Source organism: Bos javanicus, chromosome 5 (assembly GCF_032452875.1).
Source record: "Bos javanicus breed banteng chromosome 5, ARS-OSU_banteng_1.0, whole genome shotgun sequence".
NCBI lineage: Eukaryota > Metazoa > Chordata > Mammalia > Artiodactyla > Bovidae > Bos > Bos javanicus.
The window spans coordinates 64,616,632-64,641,272 of NC_083872.1; the positions used below are offsets into that span (position 1 = coordinate 64,616,632).

General features: G+C 36.1%; 1 protein-coding gene across 3 annotated transcripts in view; it reads right to left on the reverse strand.

The window, feature by feature from the left end:
* The window catches only part of BLTP3B (bridge-like lipid transfer protein family member 3B), a 93,472-nt gene that overhangs the window by 40,914 nt on the left and 27,917 nt on the right, over positions 1 to 24,641 (reverse strand). For all 3 annotated transcript variants that reach the window (XM_061417015.1, XM_061417014.1, XM_061417017.1), the window contains 7 exons: positions 18,427 to 18,589; positions 17,298 to 17,336; positions 15,884 to 15,975; positions 11,407 to 11,596; positions 10,439 to 10,579; positions 9,184 to 9,354; positions 2,807 to 2,987 (listed from right to left, as the gene is read on the reverse strand). In XM_061417015.1, coding sequence (XP_061272999.1) covers positions 2,807 to 2,987; positions 9,184 to 9,354; positions 10,439 to 10,579; positions 11,407 to 11,596; positions 15,884 to 15,975; positions 17,298 to 17,336; positions 18,427 to 18,589 — 977 coding nt within the window. The remainder of the gene's footprint in view (positions 1 to 2,806; positions 2,988 to 9,183; positions 9,355 to 10,438; positions 10,580 to 11,406; positions 11,597 to 15,883; positions 15,976 to 17,297; positions 17,337 to 18,426; positions 18,590 to 24,641) is intronic.

The window sequence follows — 24,641 nt, forward strand, 5'->3', positions numbered from 1 at the left end:
ATTTCTAGTATAGAACTACAATCCCATATTTAAAACACTTGGAGCCTAACGTTTCAGAATTGCTTCAGATTTTTAGTAAAGTAATATGGTATGTATGTGAGGGTGTATGTGTGTGTTTGTACATACACACAACACGGCCACCAGGTTCTGAGGCAGCACAAAGTAATGCATGCTAAGTCGCTTCAGTCATGTCCTATTCTTTGCGACCCTATAGACCATAGCCCGCCAGGTTCCTCTATCCATGGATTCCCCAGACAAGAATACTGGAGTGGGTTTCCACGTCCTCCTCCAGAGGATCTTCCCAACCCAGGAATTGAATCCATGTCTCTTAATGTCTCCTGCACTGGCAGGAGGGTTCTTTTACCACTAGCACCACCTGAAAAGTCTATACAAAGTAATGAAAGACAGTAATTCTTCAGCAAAACTCAAGTATTTACACTAAGTGGGTAAAATAAAGATGATAAGTAGCAACATGCTCATTAGATAAACTTGTGCCAGAAAATAAACTGTTTACAAACTTATGAAAAAGAATTTCGGGCCCTTCTGGATTTTAGAATAGCAGAGAATTGATTATAGATCTGTATTTTGGCAGAGGGGTTTTCTCTTTAAATAACATCTTCTATATTGTTCTGTAAAGGACCAACCTAGACAGCCTATTAAAAATCAGAGACATTACTTTGCCAACAAAGGTTCTTCTAGTCAAAGCTATGGTTTTTCCAGCGGTCATGTATGGGTGTGAGAGTTGGACTGTGAAGAAAACTGAGTGCCAAAGAATTGATGCTTTTGAACTGTGTGGTGTTGGAGAAGACTCTTGAGAGTCCCTTAGACTGCAAGGAGATCCAACCAGTCCATCCTAAAGGAAATCAGTCCTGAATATTCATTGGAAGAACTGATGCTGAAGCTGAAACTCCAATATTTTGGCCACCTGATGGGAAGAACTGACTCATTTGAAAAGACCCTGATGCTGGGAAAGATTGAAGGCAGGAAGAGAAGGGGATGACAGAGGATGAGATGGTTGGATGGCATCACCAACTCAATGGACATGAGTTGGAGTACAGCTGATGATGGACAGGGAGGCCTGGAGTGCTGCAGTCTATGGGATCGCAAAGAGTTGGACACAATTGAGCGACTAAACTGAACTGAACTGATAAGGGAATATAGAATGAGGAACATAAAAGAGCTTAGAAAACACTTTTCTCTGTTTTTTGGCTTATCACTTAACCTTGACCCCTTATTTTGATATTTTGGTTTAACTTTTTTTGATTTGCCTTTCAAATCACTAAAGCAGAAGATGCCACCTATAAGCCAAACGACACAAAGGTAGACAAACAAAAGACAACAAATCTCTCCAAACTTCAAATCTTCTTTAACCTTTTCTGCTCCATCTTTTTATCTGGCAGCTGATATCTGGTTGCCTGAGAAGGCAGGATAACGTCTATGGCTAAATATCAGGGGTTGGTCTCAGTATTCACTCTCACAGTTATAAAAATCCAGAGCAACAACTTTCATAGACATAGTTTTTGATTCAGGTCTGAGGCCCACAGGTTAGATACCTCCATTTAAAAGAGTTTGAGCTTGGACTTCCCTGGTGGCAGAGCAGACAAGAATCCACCTGCAATGCAGGACACAGGTTCGATCCCTGGTCTGGGAAGACTCCACACGCTGTGAAGCAACTAAGTCCGTGTGCCACAACTACTGAGCATTCTCGACCTACAAGTTGCAACAACTGAAGCCGAGTGCCACAACTACTGAAGCTTGTGCCCTCTAGGGCCCACGAACCGCAACTACTGAGCCCATATGCTGCAACTCCCAAAAGCCCGTGCACCTAGAGCCTGTGCTCCACAAGAGAAGCCACCAAAATGAGAAGCCCATGCACGGTAACCAAGAGTAGCCCCCGCCTGCTGCAACTAGAAAAAGCCCACACAGAGTAATGAAGACTCAACACAGCAAAAAATAAAATAAGCAAAAATCTAACAAATAAAAATAAAAGATTCTCAGCTTGATTCTCATGCTCATCAGGGTTTGAGAACCAATGTCTTAGAAGTAGGACAGTGAAACCTTCTAACAATTATGGGCCAGGGACGCTCTGAAGGATATACAGAAATGCCTAACACTTAGAGTACAGAAACACAGATTTTCAAAGTGACCAAGGGCAGCTCCCTGTTAACCCATTACCTGTGTCCATTAAATAAGGAAAAATAAGAGAAGCTAAAGCTAAAAGAAAACATTTTCCTAATTGGAATTTGGCTTCCTGACCAAATTTAGGGAAGATCTGGAGTAAGGAGACAAAAAAAATTTAGTCACATATTTGTGTTTATATGCACAAAGGGGTAGAAAATAGTAGATAAACCATCATGCTGAAAATACACATGTATCACTTCTCAGCCTCTGAGCTAAAATCAAGTGAAATGCATGTGCAAATAATTATGACTTGAGTATGAACTAAAATTTAATTTATGAACAATTTCAAAATTATGAGAAAGCTAGTTCAAAGCCAAGTCTAATTTTTCACTATCTTCTAAGGACGTCAGTCTTTAAAAAAAAAACAAAAAAACTAATTTTACCATTAGCATTGACAGCCAACAATTAATTATATTGAAGCACTAACTTGTAGCAAAGCAAAATAAAATTTTATACCAATATATAATCCTTAAAATTATACCTTTCATCTATGTATCTCAATGAATGATAAAATTATGATCAGTTATTTTAAGAGTAAGACTACTTATTACATATGAAAAACAATCCAGATGTGCAGTAAATTTTAGAGAAAACCAAAAGAGTTTCAAATAGCAGTGTTTATTACCTTTTTCTTTAGCATGAATATCATCACATATGTGTAGATCTAGATGAGAAACCACTAAATGATGGGAGGTTTCTTTAACATCAAAGTCACTGAACAGTTTCACAATTGCGTCACTTAGATCAGGAGCATTTGAAGTCTGTGGTGTCTTCGCATGCTGGGTAGATGGGGCTACCGCAGAACTCTAAAAGATTTAAAGCTGCCTTGTCACTGCAAGTTAAATATTTGTCATTCCCCACTCAAGAAAACTTAAATATTTTTAATAATAAAGTCATAAAAAATAAGCAAATACATTTTATTTTGCATCAGTAACTAAGTTTCCCTAAAATATTTTCTAAATTATATAGGAATAAAACTAAAACTAGAGAACTATAAACAATCTGAATATGAACCTAATATCTGAATAGCTATATTTACATGTTTATAGCCCTTCCTGTTTGAGAAAATATATTTATTAACTATTAAAGGCAGCTTATTTAAATATTACTAGTTCTATATATTAAAAACGAAAACAAATGTGAGCCCTGTATCCATTAGCTACATACACTATTATATGCCCTGAAGAAATAAATAATTACTTTATAAAACCACTTGTGATATTATTTAGTACTACAGGTGCTATTAAGAGGTGTGGTATATCTTTTGAACTTGAAGAAGCCAGAAAACAGCTGAGGTTTATAACAGTTTTTGAGTTCACATTCTGTGCTCCCCAAAGAGAGAAGTATAAAGACATTTGTGAACGTTCAATAGCTTAAAATAACTCTACATACATAAGTATACTATGAGATGATCTGTATATCTGTTAACCATAAAACTATACATGAAGCTTTCGTAACAATTAAAAGAAGACCAGATTTGTTATTTCAAATATTTTTAAACTTTCTAAGAACAATTTGTTAACAAAAGTATAGTTATTTACAGAAAATTAAAGTACTATATACACAGCCTATATACAACACATACCTTCTTCATAGTAAGAACTATAATCATACTGTAAAAAGAATTTCAAAGTGTACTCAGTAAATGAGAATCTCGATGAAAATGACTGGGGCCACATTATTTAAAGGAAAACAAAGATGAAACAGTTGTGAAGCCTTAAATTCTAGGGATTCAAGTAAGCTTTTTTACTAATTATTAAACTGATTTTCATCAGAAAAATCACTTTTTCTTACGTTTTCCCCCATCCACTTTTAAAGCTTTCAGTTCAGTTCAGTCACTAAGTCGTGTCCGACTCTTTGCAACCCCATGAATCACAGCATGCCAGGCCTCCCTATCCATCACCAACTCCCGGAGTTCACTCAGACTCACGTCCATCGAGTCAGTGATGCCATCCAGCCATCTCATCCTCTGTTGTCCCCTTCTCCTCCTGCCCCCAATCCCTCCCAGCATCAGAGTCTTTTCCAATGAGTCAACTCTTCGCGTGAAGTGGCCAAAGTACTGGAGTTTCAGCTTTAGCATCATTCCTTCCAAAGAAATCCCAGGATTGATCTTTAGAATGGACCGGTTGGATCTCCTTGCAGTCCAAGGGACTCTCAAGAGTCTTCTCCAACACCACAGTTCAAAAGCAGCAATTCTTCGGCGCTCACCTTTCTTCACAGTTCAACTCTCACATCCATACATGACCACTGGAAAAATCATAGCCTTGACTAGACGGACCTTTGTTGGCAAAGTAATGTCTCTGCTTTTGAATATGCTATCTAGGTTGGTCATAACTTTCCTTCCAAGGAGTAAGCATCTTTTGATTTCATGGCTGCAGTCACCATCTGCATGATTTTGGAGCCCAGAAAAATAAAGTCTGACACTGTTTCCACTGTTTCCCCATCTATTTCCCATGAAGTGATGGGACCGGATGCCATGATCTTCGTTTTCTGAATGTTGAGCTTTAAGCCAACTTTTTCACTCTTCTCTTTCACTTTCATCAAGAGGCTTTTTAGTTTCTCTTCACTTTCTGCCATAAGGGTAGTGTCATCTGCATATCTGAGGTTATTGATATTTCTCCCAGCAATCTTGATTCCAGCTTGTGCTTCTTTCAGCCCAGCGTTTCTCATGATGTACTCTGCATATAAGTTAAATAAGCAGGGTGACAATATACAACCTTGATGTACTCCTTTTCCTATTTGGTACCAGTCTGTTGCTCCATGTCCAGTTCTAACTGTTGCTTCCTGACCTGCATACAGGTTTCTCAAGAGGCAGGTCAAGTGGTCTGCTATTCCCATCTCTTTCAGAATTTTCCACAGTTTATTGTGGTCCACACAGTCAAAGGCTTTGGCATAGTCAATAAAGCAGAAATAGATGTTTTTCTGGAACTCTCTTGCTTTTGCCACGATCCAGCGGATGTTGGCAATTTGATCTCTGGTTCCTCTGCCTTTTCTAAATCCAGCTTGAACATCTGGAAGTTCACAGTTCACGTATTGCTGAAGCCTGGCTTGGAGAACTTTGAGCATTACTTTACTAGCATGTGAGATAAGTGCAATTGTGCAGTAGTTTGAGCATTCTTTGGCATTGCCTTTCTTTGGGATTAGAATGAAAAACTGACCTTTTCCAGTCCTGTGGCCACTGCTGAGTTTTCCAAATTTGCTGGCATATTGAGTGCAGCACTTTCACACCATCATCTTTCAGGATTTGAAATAGCTCAACTGGAATTCCATCACCTCCACTAGCTTTGTTCATAGTGATGCTTTCTAAGGCCCACTTGACTTCACATTCCAGGATGCCTGGCTCTAAGTGAGTGACCACACCATTGTGATTATCTTGGTCATGAAGATCTTTTTTGTACAGTTCTTCTGTGTATTTTTGCCACCTCTTCTTAATATCTTCTGCTTCTGTTACAGACTATTATTTATGTCTATGATGGTAATATTTTGAAAGAAAACACTCTCTGGTATTGCTTTAATTATGTTTCCTGTCTTTCATCAAGACAAATACTGATACAAATAAAAACATAAGCATTAATCTCCCTACAAACTCTTTTCTTCGTACTAAGGTACATTCAGGCTTTTGGATGCTATCTGTAGGGGGGAACGTGGGCCACTATAAACTCTTGACTCATGAATAATCTTTAAAAAATTCTTAATTTTCAAGTTCGCAAAGCTCTCAAGTTCTAAATTGAGCAAAGGAACACAACTACTTCACTCTCTAATGCACACTCTTGGTATTTTAAATGATACCTAAAATAGTGATGTGACAACTACCACTGAAGAAACTCCACAGCAATGTCAATGGCTAAGTCTAACTACTATAAAATATTAAGGAATGACAAAAAAGACTAAGTAAATACTAATGACATGGAAGAAAACTATAGCCATTTGCTACTACATCCTTTCTAAACTATGAAATAATGCAGATTATTAGGCAAAAAAAAACCTGTAAGGAAATAACCTCAAAATGCTAACAATGGTTTTGTCATGGTAGTAGCATTATAGAATTTTGTCCCTGTTTCTCATTTCCTAAGCTGTATCTTTATATAGCTTTCTAATCTATATTCTATTTTATATAAAGACATCTATCTACATATTGCATAAATAAGTTATAGTAACATCAACACTTTGTCTATTGATCTTTCATTTCAATTATCATCTCTGTTAATGACATCCTAAATTATAATACATGAATCGTCATTGCAAGCTTTAACAGGCTAGTGTTATGATGGTAATACTGCAAAATATTACCTCCTGTACTTCCTAAATTATTTTTTTCCACTCCAAAATGGAACTCATTATTACCTTTTCTTAGCCTTACATCCCCTAATCAAACCTGCTTCCTTCTGTACTTATTCTTCTGGTTAATGGAATTACTAATTATTCAAGAAGTTTTCAACTTTTCTCTCTTCTCTATCCTCAACTGATAAAACACTCAAATATCTTTCCCCAGTTTGGCTTGTTTTTTCTTCTTTCAAACCATTACTAGAGATCCAAGTCTACCCCTTCCCTAGAGTGGCAGCCTTCCTACTCTTCAATCTACCCTCTTATAATACCACCATGTCATACTTAACTTTTGTTTCCTATTTAAAAACTTCCATTGACTTCTGTATGCCCATGGGAAAAGTAAACATATAATGCCCATCATGTCTAGTGGCCACTTTTGCTTAAACTCAGGCTACTTCCCTAGGAAAACCCTATTCTATGCTATGATCCAGTACTCAGTTCATCAAACTTTTAAAATTAGGTTCCCACACAGAATTATATATGAAGACATCTTATTGGATAAATATTAATTATTTGGTAGCATGATAAAGGATTCACCATCAATTTAGCTTAAAGCTCTGGGAAATTTTGTTCACATCAATAGGTAGGCTGGAATTAAATCAACTTTATTTTAGCAAAGCAACATGATCCTTTGAACTCTTTCAAGTTACATGCCAGGATTCACATAGTGATCTACTGTAAAAAGATTATTTTTAATAGTGTAGCAACAGACATTTATTAAATCTTCCTTCAAACATGTTGAAAGCAAAGAAGTGGAAATCATCTAATGTGTTAGTTTGTCACTGGTCATTCACATCCAACATGGACAGCAATATTTCAAATTGCCTGTCATTTCCCAGAGATTTTTTAGTCAAAACCCTCCTGCCTGCCTCACCATCCACCCCTGACAAATCTATTACAGTAAGAACCAGGATGAGTAAGAAGAATGCTTTTCATTTGTAAACTAGGATACTAGGATAGGAGTAATTATGGAACTGGAAAATCAGACTGACATCTTAACACAAGAAAGACTATACATCAAAATGGAAGATGTGAAACAATTTTCTTAAAACTTGGGAAGCTGTCACATATTCACAAGGTATGTGTAATATCACTCTCAAAAATAAAGCTCTAGTAACACTAAACCCCTTATCTTTATCAGATAATGCCATGCTCTCTATCACCATCATACTTTTATAGATTCTATTTCCTCATTTGAAATATCCTTTTTCTCATCTGTGAACTCCTACTCATTTTTCAGACTTAACTTCATTATCCTCTTTGTGAAACCTTTCCAAAGTCCATCCACAAGCAGTTGATTAAAACTTCTCTATCCTTCCATAATCTCCTCATCCCTCTTTTTTTTTGGCTGCTCTGAGACTTCATTGCTGTGTGCAGGCTTTCTCTAGTTGCAGTGAGCAGGGGGCTACTCACTATTGTGGTGTACGGGCTTCTCATTGCAGTGGCTTCTCCTGTTGCAGAGCACAGGCTCCAGGCATGTGTGCTGCAGTAGGTACGGCTCACACGCTCCAAAGCACAGGCTCAGTAGTTGTGGCGCACATGCTCAGTTGCTCCACTGAATGTGGAATCTTCCCAGTTGTTCTTGTTGTTCAGTTGCTCAGCTGTGTCCGACTCTAAAGACTGAAGTCCGCCAGGCTCCTCCATCCATGGGATTTACCAGGCAAGAATACTAGAGTGAGCTGCCATTTCCTCCTGGACCAGAGATCAAACCCACATCTACTGCACTGGCAGGCAAATTCTTATCCACTGTACCACCAGGGAAGTCCCTCATCCCCATTTTTAATTCTGCACTCCAGCATTTATGTTGGACTGCAACATTTGATTGCCCATTACATTCTGAGATCCTTGAGGGCAGGTTCAGACAATATTTATTTTTTCATCAGCAGCATCTAGCCCTGCACCTGATGACAAAGCAGGCAGGCAGTAAACAATGACAGTTTGACAGTCACAATAAAGCCTGAATTACCATGTATCAGCCAGATTACCAACAAAGTACACATCTAAGATGTAATTACTCTATTTCCAATGAAATAATTCATAGAAGTATGATTTCACAATATCCATTAAGTTTTATTGGATAGATATAAAAAGTCAATTGTACTCATAAAATTATCAAAAGACACTACACACTGGGATTTCCAATTTCCCTTCTACAAAAATCTTCATGTTAAATTCTCAGTATTTAGTACTAGGAAAGGTTAGAAAACTTTTTCTTTGTAGGAAAAAAAAACTAGTAATGCTTCTGATTTTAAGAAAGTGATCATTAAATAGCTTCCTTTTTTGTCCCAGCCATCAGACAATTCTAGCTTTGTGTTCACCTTCAGCAATTCCCTAGGGCTTTTATATCAATCCTTCCATTCTCTCCCTTGACTATAATTACCCAGGCTTTTTTCTTTTGAACTTTAGTAATTTTTAATTTGTATTTTTTTTAATTTCCTGAAAATATGTATTTATAACATCAAAATTCTTTTATGTTATCATTAAGTCTAGTGCCAAGCACAGACTTGCAAATAAGATATATACTATATAGACAGAAATATATTTGATATATAAGAAAAATTTTGGACTCAAAGTATTATAATCTATTTCACATAGAGAAAACAACTAACCATTCTGGTTTTTAAACCACTTACATGTAAAGTGAAGTGTTTTTCCTATTAACATTTTATAGCATACCTGTGTAGGTTCAGGAGCCATACTCTTCCTTTGTTCTGTTGATTTTTCTATTGCTTCACTAAGAGATTTTGCATATTGTACCATAGCCTTCAACTGGGAATCCGTTAAAACCCATAATAAGTCATCCAATATTAGAACTAACTTTGTTGCAATGACATTGCAGTCCTTTAACTGTCAGGGAAAAATGATTCATAAAATTAAGCCAAGTAATAAAACTTAGAATGCACTTGTATTTTTAAAAGTTAAAATTTTTTCAATGATTTAAACAAACGCTTCCTTTTTCACCAAATATTTGTTGAATTCCTATAATATGGAAGAAATATTTCCTAGTATTGGAGAAACAGTGGTAAAAAAAAGACTGACAGGTTCCTTTACCTTAACAGGTACATGTTACATAGGTATAAGCATTTATATAATTTAATTCTGCATTTATAGCTAAAATCATGTAATTATCAACATTAATGCAACCCCAACTGACCCCTGAACAATGCAGGAGTTAATGCATATAACTTATAGTTGGCCCTCTGTATCCAAGGTTCCTCCATATCCAGGGTTCCTCTGCATCCTCAGGTCCAGCCAACCTGGACCATGTAGTACTGCAGTATATACTATTGAAAAATATCCACATATAAGTGGACCCATATAGTTCAAAACTGTGTGGTTCAAGGCTTAACTGTAATCTAGTAGAAAAGGAGGCATTAAAATTAATTAAAAACTAAACTGCTATTTTAACCACATTTCACAATATTTGTATTAAGTGTCATACTCTGAAAAATTCTTTCAATTGAGCCATGTTTTTAAAAAAGTGATTACTTTCCCACATTAAATTTCATCAAAGTCTATGGTGGATTTTCAAATGCTGACATCCTTAGGCAGTTATCTTCCATATTTATCTAAGTATCCAGTCACATCTTAATAGCCTTCTAAAACTAGTAGTTTTGGTTACTAATGGTGAAGACTTTACTGTTTACCCACTCCTGAGGAATATTCAATAGGAGACATAAAATTATAAAATAGCTACTATTCAATAAATATTTTGTAACAGAAATCTATTCAATTTATCAAAAATAAAAATACTAATATTAAACCTAATGCTATCATCACAACAGATTTCTTCAAATATTGCTTGAAGCACTATATTTCCTATTATTTTGCACTGTTTTAATATGCCAATGTTTCACCTATAAATAATTTAAAATTTTTCATCAATTCCAATAGTTAGCTCATGAATCAAAAGGTAACTCTGTTGACTTACTCTTCTTTTAAGTGTGACTCTGATTTTTGATTGGTTGGTTATTAATCGAACAGGAGCAAACATAATTTCAAGATGTGAGCTTTGGGTAGCATCTGCCTCTATTCGAATCATCTGCCAATTTATTTCCTTAAAGGTCAAAACCTAAAGGGAAAACAAGAGATTAGCTTCACAAACACAAAATGGAGTAAGAAAAAATGTAGATTTATAAAAACAAAACAAAAAAGTTGTTACAAAAATGTATCTTGTGGGATTTCTCTGGTGGTCCAATTTTAAGAATCCACCTTCTAATTCAGGGCACATGGGTTCGATTCCTAGTCAGGGAACTAAGATCCCATGTGCCATGAAGCAACGCATGTTGCAGAGCAACTAAGCCCCTGAGCCAATTAGAGAGGCCTGTGGGCTGCAATGAGAGAAGACCCTGCGTGTCACAACTTGAGAAAAGCACTCATACTGCAGTGAAGACCAAGTGCAGCCAAAAAAGAAAATGTATCTCTTAACAAATTTTCACATGATATTCTAGATCTATTCATTATGCTTTAACTTTTAATTATACACTTTCAAATTCAGTAACACATCTCCATAATTATATTCATCATCTGTAAAGCTGCTGACACTTTTATTCTAAGTAATTTAATTTTAATATAAAACACAAAGAACATTTGAATTATGTAACCAAAAAGAATTTAACAAAACATATTTTAATTTTGTAAATTTAAAATTCAATTCTGAGTAGCTTAGAAGTTAAAATAGGACTCATTAACTCTATAAGTTGAAAGACTACAGTAAAAACATTAAAAATGTACATTTTATAGTTAAACATAATACAGAGAAAAGTATAGTTTACAGGAAAAAGTAAATCTAGTAGTATGTGAATATAAGCAACAATAAAAAGTAATTATTTTAAATGTACTTTAATATTAATCAATGTTAAAGCATGTTTAAACAAAAAAGAAAAATAGAATCTTTACCTCTCCTCTCTGTGGATCTTGAATACGAGTAAATCTTAAATCTCCATGTTCCCAGTTTGCATTTACACTATAGATTCTTAGCTGGGAAAGTTCAAAGGAGGCATTAAAGGCTTTTGCTCCAATGCGAATGACAATAGAATTTACAGAAACAGTAATTCCTTCAACTACTTTTTCAGCAAAGCCGTATTCACTGGGAAAGCAAAGCAAAATACAATGCATTAAAGCCAAAAATAAATCATTAAAAGTGAAGAAGTTTTCTGTTAATATTCTCACACAAGTACACAAATTGCCATATTACTCATTTTTGTTTAACAAAACAAATTTTTGTTAAAACAATCTCGTCTGGTTACATGTAAGTTACAAAAAAAAAAAAAATGCTATTTCAAAATGCTAAAGGTTTTTAAAATTGGTCTCTCTAAATTATTATAATTGCCATCCAAAGTTGCCTGCTTTAAAAAGCATTAGTGCAGAGAACTGGCGTCAATAAAGTAAATAAGACGGCTAAATTCCTGACACAAAGAAAGCTGTAGAGGCCAACTGGAATATAATCTCATAGTTTAGGGATAAGGCCAGAAAAAGTTCACATTATATAATTCAATTCAGTAAATATTTATGGAGCATCTACTATGTGAACAATGCAAGGACCTAAGAAAACCAAAACAGAGTTGTGGCATTACAGGGCTTGAAAGTTACTTGGGGAGGGAAAAAAAAACATATATCTAGTAACTGAAACATGAGGGAGTTTGTCTTTAGGTGCTTTTTTAAAAGGAATCATTGGTACACTCGGTAGAGGAAGAAACTGTTTATAATTAATGAGAAATATATCCAGAAAAGATGAACTTTTCTCAAGGAGAGATAAGAAGGAAGGAAAATCTTAAAGAGGGAAAAGCATGAGCAAAGACACAGAGAAACAACAAAAGTCATGTTTCAAGAGTAAGTATACATGTATATATATATTTGCTGCTGCTAAGTCACGTCAGTCGTGTCCGACTCTGTGCGACTCCATAGATGGCAACCCACCAGGCTCCCCCGTCCCTGGGATTCTCCAGGCAAGAACACTGGAGTGGGTTGCCATTTCCTTCTCCAATGCATGAAAGTGAAAAGTGAAAGTGAAGTCACTCAGTCGTGTCCGACTCTCAGCAACCCCTTGGACTGCAGCCTACCAGGCTCCTCCATCCACGGGATTTTCCAGGCAAGAGTACCTGAGTGGGGTGCCATTGCCTTCTCCGGTATACATATTTAAGTATACATGTATGGCTGAGTCCCTCTGCTGTCCACCTGAAACTATCATAACATTGTTAATCAGCTGTTGCTGCTGCTGCTAAGTCGCTTCAGTCGTGTCCGACTCTATGCGACCCCATAGACGGCAGCCCACCAGGCTCCCCGTCCCTGGGATTCTCCAGGCAAGAACACTGGAGTGGGTTGCCATTTCCTTCTCCAATGCAGGAAAGTGAAAAGTGAAAGTGAAGTCGCTCAATCGTGTCGGACTCTTAGCGACCCCATGGACTGCAGCCCTCCAGGCTCCTCCATCCATGGGATTTTCCAGGCAAGAGTACTGGAGTGGGGTGCCACTGCCTTCTCCAAATCGGCTGTACTCCAATACAAAAAAAAAAAAAAGTTTTTAAAAATGGTAAGTACAGCAAGACTTAAATACAGACTAGACTATCGATACATTTTTGCAGGGGGGTGGTGAAAGTTTTTGCAAAATTGGCATCTTACTTCAATCATGACCATTATTCCAAAATCTGTATCAGATTTCTTGCTGAAACTTCAGACTGTAAAACTCAAATGTCCATCAGATAGCTCTACTTGGCTGCTTCTCACATATTTCAAAGCCAACATCCATAAAGTGAGGTCATCATTTTTACTGATCATGTACATTGTTCCTCTATACCTGCTATGCTTCTTGACTTACTATCCTAATGAATAAATAAAATTACTTATCTTTCCTAAAATTCAGATGACTTATCTTTTAAATCAGGATATACTTTGTAGCTTACATTTGGACTGTATGAAATAATGCATATGAAGCAAGAAGACCATCCCTGGACTCATGATACTTTAAAAGGTGTAAGTATTATTTATAGTATTATAAATAGTAGTATTATGGTATTATTAATACTATTGGAAGTCTATGAGCCTCAGTTTCCTCACTTGTAAAATGAAAATAATAGCTATTTCAAAAGGTTGCTGTGGTCTTTAAGCAACATGTTATTTGGGAAGAGCTATTATGACCCTAAGAACAAATACTGGTCACTTACAAATACTTCTGGAGTTGGAAGAATATTTTTATAGTATATATCTGAGAATACCCTTTGGAATATTCAAACCCATCTATCTACTCTAATCTATGCACATTAAAAAGTTTTACAATTGTATTGGAGGATTTACCATCAGAAGGGTAAAGGCTGAATCAGTGACTAAAGTCTGCATCTTTCTGATTATATCATCCAATATAAACTAAATTTCAGTTTACAAAAATCTCTTCTGAGTTTGGTTAATCTCCACATAGACATCTATCTCCATGTGAAGTGAAAAATCAAATCCCTGAACCTACAAAGTTTACTACCAGTCTATGGGAGCACTGTTGGCTTACAGGTCCTACAAAGAAGGAAGGGCCAGCCTATTCATTGTTAATTTCCCTCTATTTTAATCTCTTAGCTAAAAACAAAATCAAATGGATCTGTTTTTTCCTAAATTGCATGACTATAAAAAATTGAAGAGATATATTCATATTCTTGACAACCATTCTAGACCTAATGAATCATTAATTTCAAAAAAGAAGCCTAAAAAACCCTATAGATTTTTATAAGCACCCTAAATGACTTACAATTTGGCAAGTGTGGAAAACAAAGAAATAGATTAACACACAAAGCCAAAATTATAAAGCTTGTTGGTACTATAAAAACATGAATCAGGAAATATACTGTCAACTGCTTAGCATACAATAATACCTAATTTGTGCCACACCTAATTAAAATAAATCATTTGTTTATAACAACTTTTCTGATGTACTTTTGCCCTTTTAATAGTCTTAGAAACATCTCAGTTTTTTCTCCAATATTTCTGACTAGGCAATATTAAGATCAACTGCTCCTACCTGGGCTTCCCTGGTGGCTCAGCTGGTAAGCAATTCGCCTGCAATGTAGGAGACCTGGGCCCGATCCCTGGGTTGGGAAGATCCCCTGGAGAAGGGAATGGCTACCCACACCAGTATTCGGGCCTGGAGTTTTCCATGGACTATATAGTCCATGGGGTTGCAAAGAGTCAGACACAACTGAGCAACTTTCACTTTCACCTTTTTCTCCAATATTTCTGACTAGCCAATTTTAAGATCAACTGCTTCAACCTACTTTACCTAACCTGAAATCATAATCTAAACTCTAAATCTCAAATTACTGGAAAATACATAAACTACAAAAATGTTAATGTGAAAGGTCTTTTCCCCATCACTATTACCTATAGTCCAAATATAAACTGTGTATCTGATAAATCTGGCTTTCAGTAAACTCTCAGCAGTGGATGGATCACCATTCGATTCCCATGTGAAAAATCACTGATCAGACTGTAGGTATTCTCACAGAATGCATTAATATAAAGATGGTTCAACCTTGGTAAAAGAGAAGGAAAATGTGAGAGAGAGTATGTGTGTGTACCTGTATGTGCACATTCAGTCTCAAGAAGAGTTTATCACTGGTTCTACACAGCACCTAGAATACTGAAAATGTCCAGGGCTGCCATGTTGTACAACTTGAGGAGGCACTAATCACATTAAAATCTATGTAAACTTTTTACATGAATACCTGTACCACCCAAAAATAGTGCAGAAAATCTGTTTTGAAGAAATTATATATAAAACAAAATTCAAATTTACTGAATGCAAAGATAAATAGGCAAATTTTTAAGTACCTATTTTTTAAGAACCACTCTAACTTCTCAAGATGGCTTTGTGAAATGCTCTCCTTTACTCTGTGAAATGCTCTCCTTTACAGGCTTCTACTTCATTAGCATCTGGTTTTTATCTATCAAAATTCAATCTGTATAAAGTGTGAGTATTCTATATTTAATGAATTTTAGAGTAACCCAAAAGGTCTATACTTTTTTAAGGCATCAACTTAACTCTTAAGAGTCATAAAAGGTCCGCTGATGCACAGAACAAATGTTATGCAGAGAAAGTGTTCAGAGACCAAACAGGAGACTATCTGATTTATAGAATGCCTAAGCTCTTCTTCCATTTTCTGCTGCTGTTCTGCCTTTGACTGATCATTATATCAAGGAAAGCAAGATGAATGAAAGAGGCTAAAAATCAATTCTGCTACTTTTGCAAAATGTTTACTAAAACTATAAAATGTTTGATGGAGAAGTGACTGAAGTAGAGACTGAGGCTAGGAAATTTTATTTTATGTCCTATTACTGCAGATAACAGAGCTGACTATACAATCCCTTTGCCAATCATACATATTAATGGATAGCTTACCTTTGTCCTGAAGCAGTTGCAATTGGTGATGGGCCATTTGGGTTTCGTGGTTCTTCACATGTACTCATTTCCATTATTACTTTATCCAAGGACTAATAAAAATACATTTAAAATATAAACATTAGATATTCTATGTATAAGGATATTATTTAAGACTACTTTCTCATTCATTTCTTTAGGAGCAAAGAAAATAAAGCAGAGTCATTTTAATGTCTCTCTAAAGGTCTAAAAAGAGAAAATGCTCAGTCCTTTCTCAAGGCACTTATTACCTTCTGGAAAAGCTTATTACAGGAGTACAGGAGAAAAAAACTGTAAGTAGTAGCCATATCAGAGAAGGCGATGACACCCCACTCCAGTACTCTTGCCTGGAAAATCCCATGGATGGAGGAGCCTGGTGGGCTGCAGTCCATGGGGTCGCTAAGAGACACAACTGAGCGACTTCACTTTCACTTTTCACTTTCATGCATTGGAGAAGGACATGGCAACCCACTCCAGTGTTCTTGCCTGGAGAATCCCAGGGACAGGGGAGCCTGGTGGGCTGCCTGTTCTATGGGGTCGAACAGTCGGACATGACTGAAGCGACTCAGCAGCAGCAGCAGCAGTAGCCATATACTCCTGAGACCATCAGGTTTCACAGAAGCATAATTGCTAACCTCAGAATGTACATTACTAATTGATAGATTATTTATTTGTAAATAGGACTAAACAACCTCTAAAAGCTTCTCCCAACCTAAAACCTGGAGATTTAAAACATGTAACTATAAAAAATATGAAATATATAAAAATATGAAAAAATAAACACTCTCATAATGAAAAAATTCCTCAGGCTAAGTTTTTCTTGAAGAAAGATCAAATATCCTTAGTAGTCATCACTAACACATCTCCAGTCATCTCTTCATTCTCTATTTAATATCGACCTTGTCTGAAACTGCCTTGTGTTGTTTACTTCTTCACTGTCAGTCTCCTTATAAAAATATATGTTCCCTCAGGGCAGAGGGGAAGCATTCAGTAAGTTTTGGTGGAATGAATGAAATCAGTAAATGACCAAATAATCAACTTTCCTTAAACAGTAAAGTACATTAAAGAATATATTATATATTAGATCAGTAAAAGCAGAAACAGAAAATCTGGATCAAACTTTATTAAAAGAAGAAGCCCACAGTATGTCAATAAAGAGTTAAAAGATACAATAAAATATACTAACTTAAAATATAATATTCTAGACCTGAAGAACTTTAAAGACCCTCTCATTTTAAAGTTTAAATTTCCCATTTAAAGACTGAGAAAACTAAATACTATCAAAATGGAATGAATGCTCACAAAGCCATAAGATTATGTTGCTAAGAAACAAAATATTAACAGAGTACTTACACACAAATATAAATGCTTATTTCTGAGGCAATTCAGAACTTACCAAACAGATGGGATGTGTTTTCAATTTTGTCCATGGTATCTATAAAAGAAAATTTTTCTTTAAAATGAATCATCAAAAAAGTAATTTAAAACAGTAATCAACACAGATGTTTCCTTAACATTGTGATAGACATACCAAATTATATCAGATGACTTAAATTGAACAATTCATTTATATTCTTGAAATCAGCTATACCTATTTTATTTTAAAAAAAATTATTATCCTTATTTTCTTGGTCATCTTTTTAAACAAAAATTTCAGGTTCTACTAACATTAATATTATCTAAAAAATAATATGGTTTTTTCTCAAGTTCTGAAAATACATTTTGATTTTATACTTTGAGAATTCCCAGCAAAGCTTAAACAGTGTTTTGCTCATTTAATAATCTTTTAAATTCTAGAATTCCAGCCAATTTCCTTGTAGATATTCAAGACAAACATAAAAGTGAGACCATTAATGTTAAATGGAAGTAATATCAAATAAATAATGTTCAAATAAATTCTATATTAAGGGTAATACTTTTTGAAGACATTTGGGTTTATGGAAAATAGAACAAAAATTAAAGGTGATCATCAAAGGATACAGCAAACTTTCCACGATCTTTTCTGTATTGCCCAATTTTAATTTTAATTTTCGCATGCAGTATTTTTACTGAGTAGGCTCTCAAACTAAGCCTAATCTTTAAGACAAAGAAGTGATATGATATGATTAGAGTCAAAGGTAATAAAAAAGCTTAAGTTTTAATAAGCAGGAATAATATTTTAAAAAATACTTTAAAATTATCAAAATAAGTAACAAATGGGGAAAAGAGACAAAATTTCAAATAAAAGTATAATATCCAGAATAAGATAACTTATCAGTCCTTATGCCTTCATTTGAAGTAGACTCTACTTACTACAAATTTAAGCTGTCCCATTTGACAACAAATCCTATGAAGAAAACTTTAAGTATGTACCAAATTTTAAAAATTATTTTAATAAACTATCAATATTGCTTAAATATGAATATTAAATTTTCAATAAAATTAATAAATTAGTAAATAATACAGAAAAGAAAATATTTAAACAACAGGGATGAAAAAAATAAAATGAAAACAGAAAATGCCTTGCACAGATATCAAAGTCTCACCCTAATTGACGCTTTATTACAAAAAACTTTGTTGATGGCAAGCCATGTTGGCAAATCCAACATGTTCTGGAGCACCTCTTCATCCAACTCCAAATTCTTTAGTTCACCTTCTCCTTTAAGGGTACTAAGATTTATCTTGTCAGGAGATAAATTTTTGGTAAATCTGAAAGAGAATATATTGACATTTATTTTAGTGTTAGTTACTGTACCGCTGAGTCATTCTTGCATATATACAGAGCATTATGAACGTAATAGTGGATTTCGCTGGTGTCCAGTGATTAAGAATCCGTCTGCCAATGAAGAGGGTGTGGGTTCAATCACTGATCCAGGAAGATTTCACATGATGCAGGGCAACTAAGCCCGTGCGCCACAACTACTGGGCCCTCGCTCTAGAGCCTGTGTGGTGCAGCTACTAAAGCCTGCACACCCAAGCTTGAGCTCTGCAACAAGAGAAGAAGCTGGTACACTGCAATGAAGAGTAGATCCTGCTCACCGCAACCAAAGAAAGCCTGTGAACAATAACAAAGACCCAGCGCAGACAAAAATAAGTAAATAGAAAAAAGAATGTAATAGCAGCATGGGCTTCCCTGGTGGTTCAGCTGTAAAGAATCTGCCTGTGGTGCTGGAGACCTGGGTTCAATCAATGCATTGGGAAGATTCCCAGGAGAAGGAAATGGCAACCGAGTCCAGTATTCTTGCCTGGGAAATCCCATGGACAAAGAAGCCTGGCAGGCTATAGTCCCTGGGGTCACTGAGGTTGCTCGGGTCACAAGGGTAGGACACGACTTAGTGACTAAACCACCATCGTATATTTAAATATCTTAGAACCAGATACATTCAAGCTCTAGTTCTTATTATCTTTCAAACTTATGAATAATTAGTATTTACTATTTTTCATGTATTATGCAAGGATTCGAGCCAGCCTCTACTACATTTTACTTTGCTCTAGATAATATCACAGAAGTGAATATTCTTATTTTACTAACCAATCCACAAGTGAGGTAAGGAAACACTGTCGTTGTTAAGTCACTAAGTCAAGTCCAACTCTTTGCAACCCCATGGACTGCAGCACACCAGGCTTCCCTGTCCTTCACTATCTCCCTTGCTCAAACTCATGTCCATTGAGTCAGTGATGCCATCCAACCAACTCATGCTCTGTCACCCCCTTCTCCTCTTGCCCTCAGTCTTTCCCAGCATCAGGGTCTTTTCCAATAATTCAGCTCTTCGCATCAGGTGGCCAAAGTATCAGAGCTTCAGCTTCAGAATCAGTCTTTTCCATGAATATTCAGGGTTGCTTTCCTTTAGGACTGACTGGTCTAAACGCCTTGCTGTCCAAGGGACTCTGAAGAGTCTTCTCCAGCACCACAGTTCAAAAGCATCAATTCTTCGGCACTCAGCCTTCTAAATTCAACTCTCACATCCATACATGACTACTGGAAAAACCATAGCTTTTTCCATAGACTATATTCACTTTTGTCAGCAAAGTGATGTCTCCATTTTTTAATACACTGTCTATGTTTGTCATTTCTTTTCTTTCAAGGAGCAAGTATCTTTCCATTTCAAGGCCACAGTCACCATCCACAGTGATTCTGGAACCCAAGAAAATAACTGTCACTGTTTCCTCTTTTTCCCCATCCATTTTCCATGAAGTGATGGGACTGGAAGCCATGGCCTTTGTTTTCTGAATGTTGAGTTTTAAGCCAGCTTTTTCCCTCATCTCTTTCATCCTCATCAAGAGGCTCTTTAGCTTCTCTGCTTTCTGCCATTAAAGTGGTATCATCTGCATATCTCAGATTATTGATATTTCTCCTGGCAATCTTGAATCTAGCTTATGAGTCATCTAGTCCAGCATTTTGCATGATATACTCTGTGTAAGTTAAATAAGCAGGGTGAAAATATACAGCCTTGACCTACTCCTTTCCCAATTCTGAACCAGTCTGTTGTTCCATGTCTAACTATTGCTTCTTGTCCTGCATATAGGCTTCTCATGGACATGTAAGGTCGTCTGATATTACCATCTCTTTAAGAATTTTCCACAGTTTGTTGTAATCCACATGGTCAAAGGCTTCTGCTCAGTACAGCAGAAGTAGAAAACTGACCTTTTCCAGTCCTGTGGCCACTGCTGTGTTTTCCAAATTTGCTGGCATATTGAGTGCAGCACTTTAACAGCATCATCTTTTAGGATTTGAAATAGCTTAGCTGGAATTCCATCACAAAGGAAATGAGATATAACTCTTTAGAAGTAGAAGCAGCAGCAGATGCCACCACTGCCATTCATCATGCCAAGTATTTAATGAAAGTGCCAAAAGTCACATTAAAGATTTGACCCTGAATTCTAATTAAAGAACGCAGATTCTCTATAATGATTTAAAAAGGAAAGTTCTTAAACTTAAAAGAAGAGACTTAAAATAATAACAGAATAAAGCCAACATTTTCCAAGGGTTTAATGGTACCAGACTCTTCTCCTTGAGTGTATACATTACTGATTCTCATGATAACCCATTAGAGTCAATACTACTTTTATTCCCACTTTTTACAAGATTAAATATAATGAGAAACCAACTTGTTTGCCCAATGTCACAACCAATAAAGATGATATTAGTAATAACAATAAATTACACATGCATTTTAAAGTACTTTCATATATATTAATTCTCAACATAACCCTAAAAGGTTAAAAAACTGCTAACTTTACCCAGCTTTACTTTTTCAAAAGTGAAACTACTGACAAAGTTAACTACTAGCTAACAAAAAAGTTATTAGCCAGGCTTCTACCTTTTTTTGATATTAAATATTAAAGCAACAAAATGTACTGGGTTATTTACATGCCCCACACACCAATAAGAATCAATACACACATTTTTCTGCATTGACTCAAACCAGAATTTCTTGAGTCAGATCTTATCTGGATTCATATCTTCTTACAAGATGTCAACACATTGACTTTGTCAATATAAAGTTCATATTTAACTCAGAGTTGATCAATAATGCCAAGTCGTTTCAAACTTACCACGAATCACATTTGATTTGAAAATACAGTTTCCTGATAGGCTGCCATTTCTAAGCACATAGGAATGACCTATCATTGCCTCAAGGCAGAATATTAGCGCTTGAAAGGAGCAAATTCATAAGTATTGGGTTGGCCAAAGGAAAAAATCTGAACGAACTTTTTGGCCAACTCAATACTTACTGAATCCTCAATAGTATCCTCACTATTCAGACACATACACTGGCAAGCAGTATACTCAAGGTTCCTGCCTTTGTGAAGTGCTCAGTTTAGTTGGTGAGAGAGATCAAATAGCATGACTAAGAGTGAATACAGCAGGGGTTCTTAATCCAGAGGTTCTTTGAAATAGAGACTTTTGAGCTGATATCTAAAGGATGAGTAGTAGAAGTTAACTAGGCAAGAAAAAGAAGGGGACAGAAAAGTGTTTTCCAAGTAGAGGGAATAAAACATACAAAGGTTCTGAGGCAGGAGACAGTATAAAGTAGAACAGAAAAGAGATCAGCATCTGGAATGTAGCAAGAAGACCAGAGAAAGAGAAGATAACTTTTGATGGACAAAGAGAGGGCTGATTACACATTCATCATTCAATAAAATTTAACCAATATCTACAGTTAAATATATAATAAGTCAGAGTCTGATAACTATGGAGGAAAAAACAAAGCAAAAATAACATAGGAGGTGCAAGCAAAGGATCTTTTCATTTTTAAAAGAGTGGACAGGAAAAGCCTCATTAAAAAGATAACATATGGGCAAAGAGCTGAAGAAAGCCAAGGAGCTAGCTATGCAAATATCTAGAGGAAGAATACTCTAGGCAGAGTTAAAGCTAAGGACAAAAACTTGAGGCAAGAACACACAGGTCTGAGGAATAGCAAAAAAGGCCAAGGTGGCTGGAGGAAATGAACAACGGCAAAATGAAGAGAGATAAAGTTAGAGAAATAACAGGGGCCAGATCATGTGGGGCCTTTTAAGCCACTCTAAGGACTCTGGTTTTTACTGTGAGTAAAAATGAGAATGACTGGAGATGGTTTTGACTAGAATAGGATAAGAGAACAATTTTTTTAAGGATCACTCTATTGAGAAGAGATGAAAGAAGTACATGGACAGAAGCAGTGAGCCCAGACAGGAGACTATTACAATGATACAGGTAACAGAAGATGTTGCCTTGGATCAAGTTGGAAGAGTAGGAAGTGGTAAGAAGGGAACAATTCAAGACATACTCTGAAGTTAAAGCAATAGGATTTAATAATACATACCGAAGGCAAGGATGGCTCCAAGGTTTTTGGTCTGAGGAAAGAGAAGGACAGAGCCACCAATTATTGGGTTAAAGAGAGAGAGGGAGAAGTAAGTTTGGGATAAAGGATCAGAATTTAGGCTTAGAATAGTTTAAGAAATGCTTATCAGATATCCAAGAGAAGATACCAATTAAGTAGCTAGATATTCAAATCTTATTCAGTAGCTACAGATACAAATTTAATAATCACCAGTGTTATATAAGTACATCTACAAGATAGAGACAAAAAAATGAAATGGCTCAAAGACTGTGGTCAAAGACCACTAAGAGGCCAAGGAGCCAACAAAGGCGATTAAGAAGGAAGGGCCAGTGAGGTAGGAGAGAAATCAGTTTTGTTTTTTCAGGTGGGAGAAAATTCAGCAGGCTTGTATGTGGACAATGATGCAGAAAAAAGAAAACTACTGATGGGCAGACAACCGACATAACAAAACCCTTGATTAGAAGACAGCAGACAGAGTACACAAGAAGACAAGCTGGCTTTGAACAGTTTTGATTTTTGAAAAGCATGTTAATATTCTGCATATGTAAAAAACAAAATAAGAAAGAATGTGAAGAGGAAAACAACTAAAACTGAAAGTAACTTGAAAAAAATGAACCTAATTGTATTAAAAAAAAATACTGTAATCATACTGAATGGGAAGATGGGAAGAAAGGACAAATGGACAGATGAACAAAAACTAATCTGAGTAACTCATAAATACCAACATCTGACTATATATCTTTAGTGTTGGGCAGGGAGGAGTCATTAGTAGAGAAATCAGACATCTTAACTGGCTATGGTACAGGAATGTTCGTCTCAATGATATTTACAAAAGGAAAAAAGCACCTAAATATCCATAATAATCCCTTTAATTGCGATATATTATACCTACACATATATCAAATAGTGTGTGTGTGTGTGTGTGTGTGTGTGTGTGTGCGCGCGCGCGCGCACATGCGCATGCACGCAGCTCTGCCATGTCCAACTCTTTGCAATCCCATGGGCAATACAGCCCACCCTGGTCTTCTGTCTGTGGAATTTTCCAGGCAAAAAAACTGTAATGGGTTGCCATTTCCTACTCCAGGGTTCCTTCCCAACCAAGGAATCAAACCCATGTATCTTGTGTCTCTTTCACTGGCAGGCAAATTCTTTACCACTAGCACCATCTGGGAAGATGGTATCAAGTAATATATGTTGCCAATTACATAAAGAAGTAGTTACACTATACTGCCTGATGAAAATTCAAGGTTCAAAATTATATATGTGATTTCAATTATATAAAAAATGCATTATAAAATCTCAAATCAGTAGTACCTATGATTGATGAGATTTTAGATTTCTTCATCTTTATACTTTTCTGTATGGTTTAGTATTTTATAAGGAGTATATATAACTTTGATAAAGACAAAACCTCAACAGAAACCCAAAAAGACAAGCCAAGCAAAAGTAGTAGATGGAATGATTAAAATATGTTATTCACAAGAAATCCTATTTTCAATTTAGTTCATACCAAAGGGACAACACCTGCAAAGAGCACAGACCTTAAAGTCAGACAAACAGATGTGAACTCTAGTTAAGCTACCTGCTGTGGTATCTCTCTGCCTCAAATTGCTCATCTGTAAAGTGGAGAAAATAATACCAACCTCAAAAGATTTTAGTGAGGATTAAAGATAATACATAAACTATTAGGTACAAAACAGACATCCAATTAAGAGTCTTTCTCCTGCCCTGCTTTTCACTGAGGTTAAATTACAAAGGCACTGAAGTTCTCTGGTGGTCCAGTGGTTAAGAATCTGCCTGCCAATGCAGGGGACACAGGTTTGATTCCTCGTCTGGGAAGATTCCACACGCTGTGGGGCAACTAAGCCCATGTGCCACAACTACTGAGCTCTAGAGCCCATGCTCTGCAACAAGAGAAGTCAGTCCAGTGAGAAACC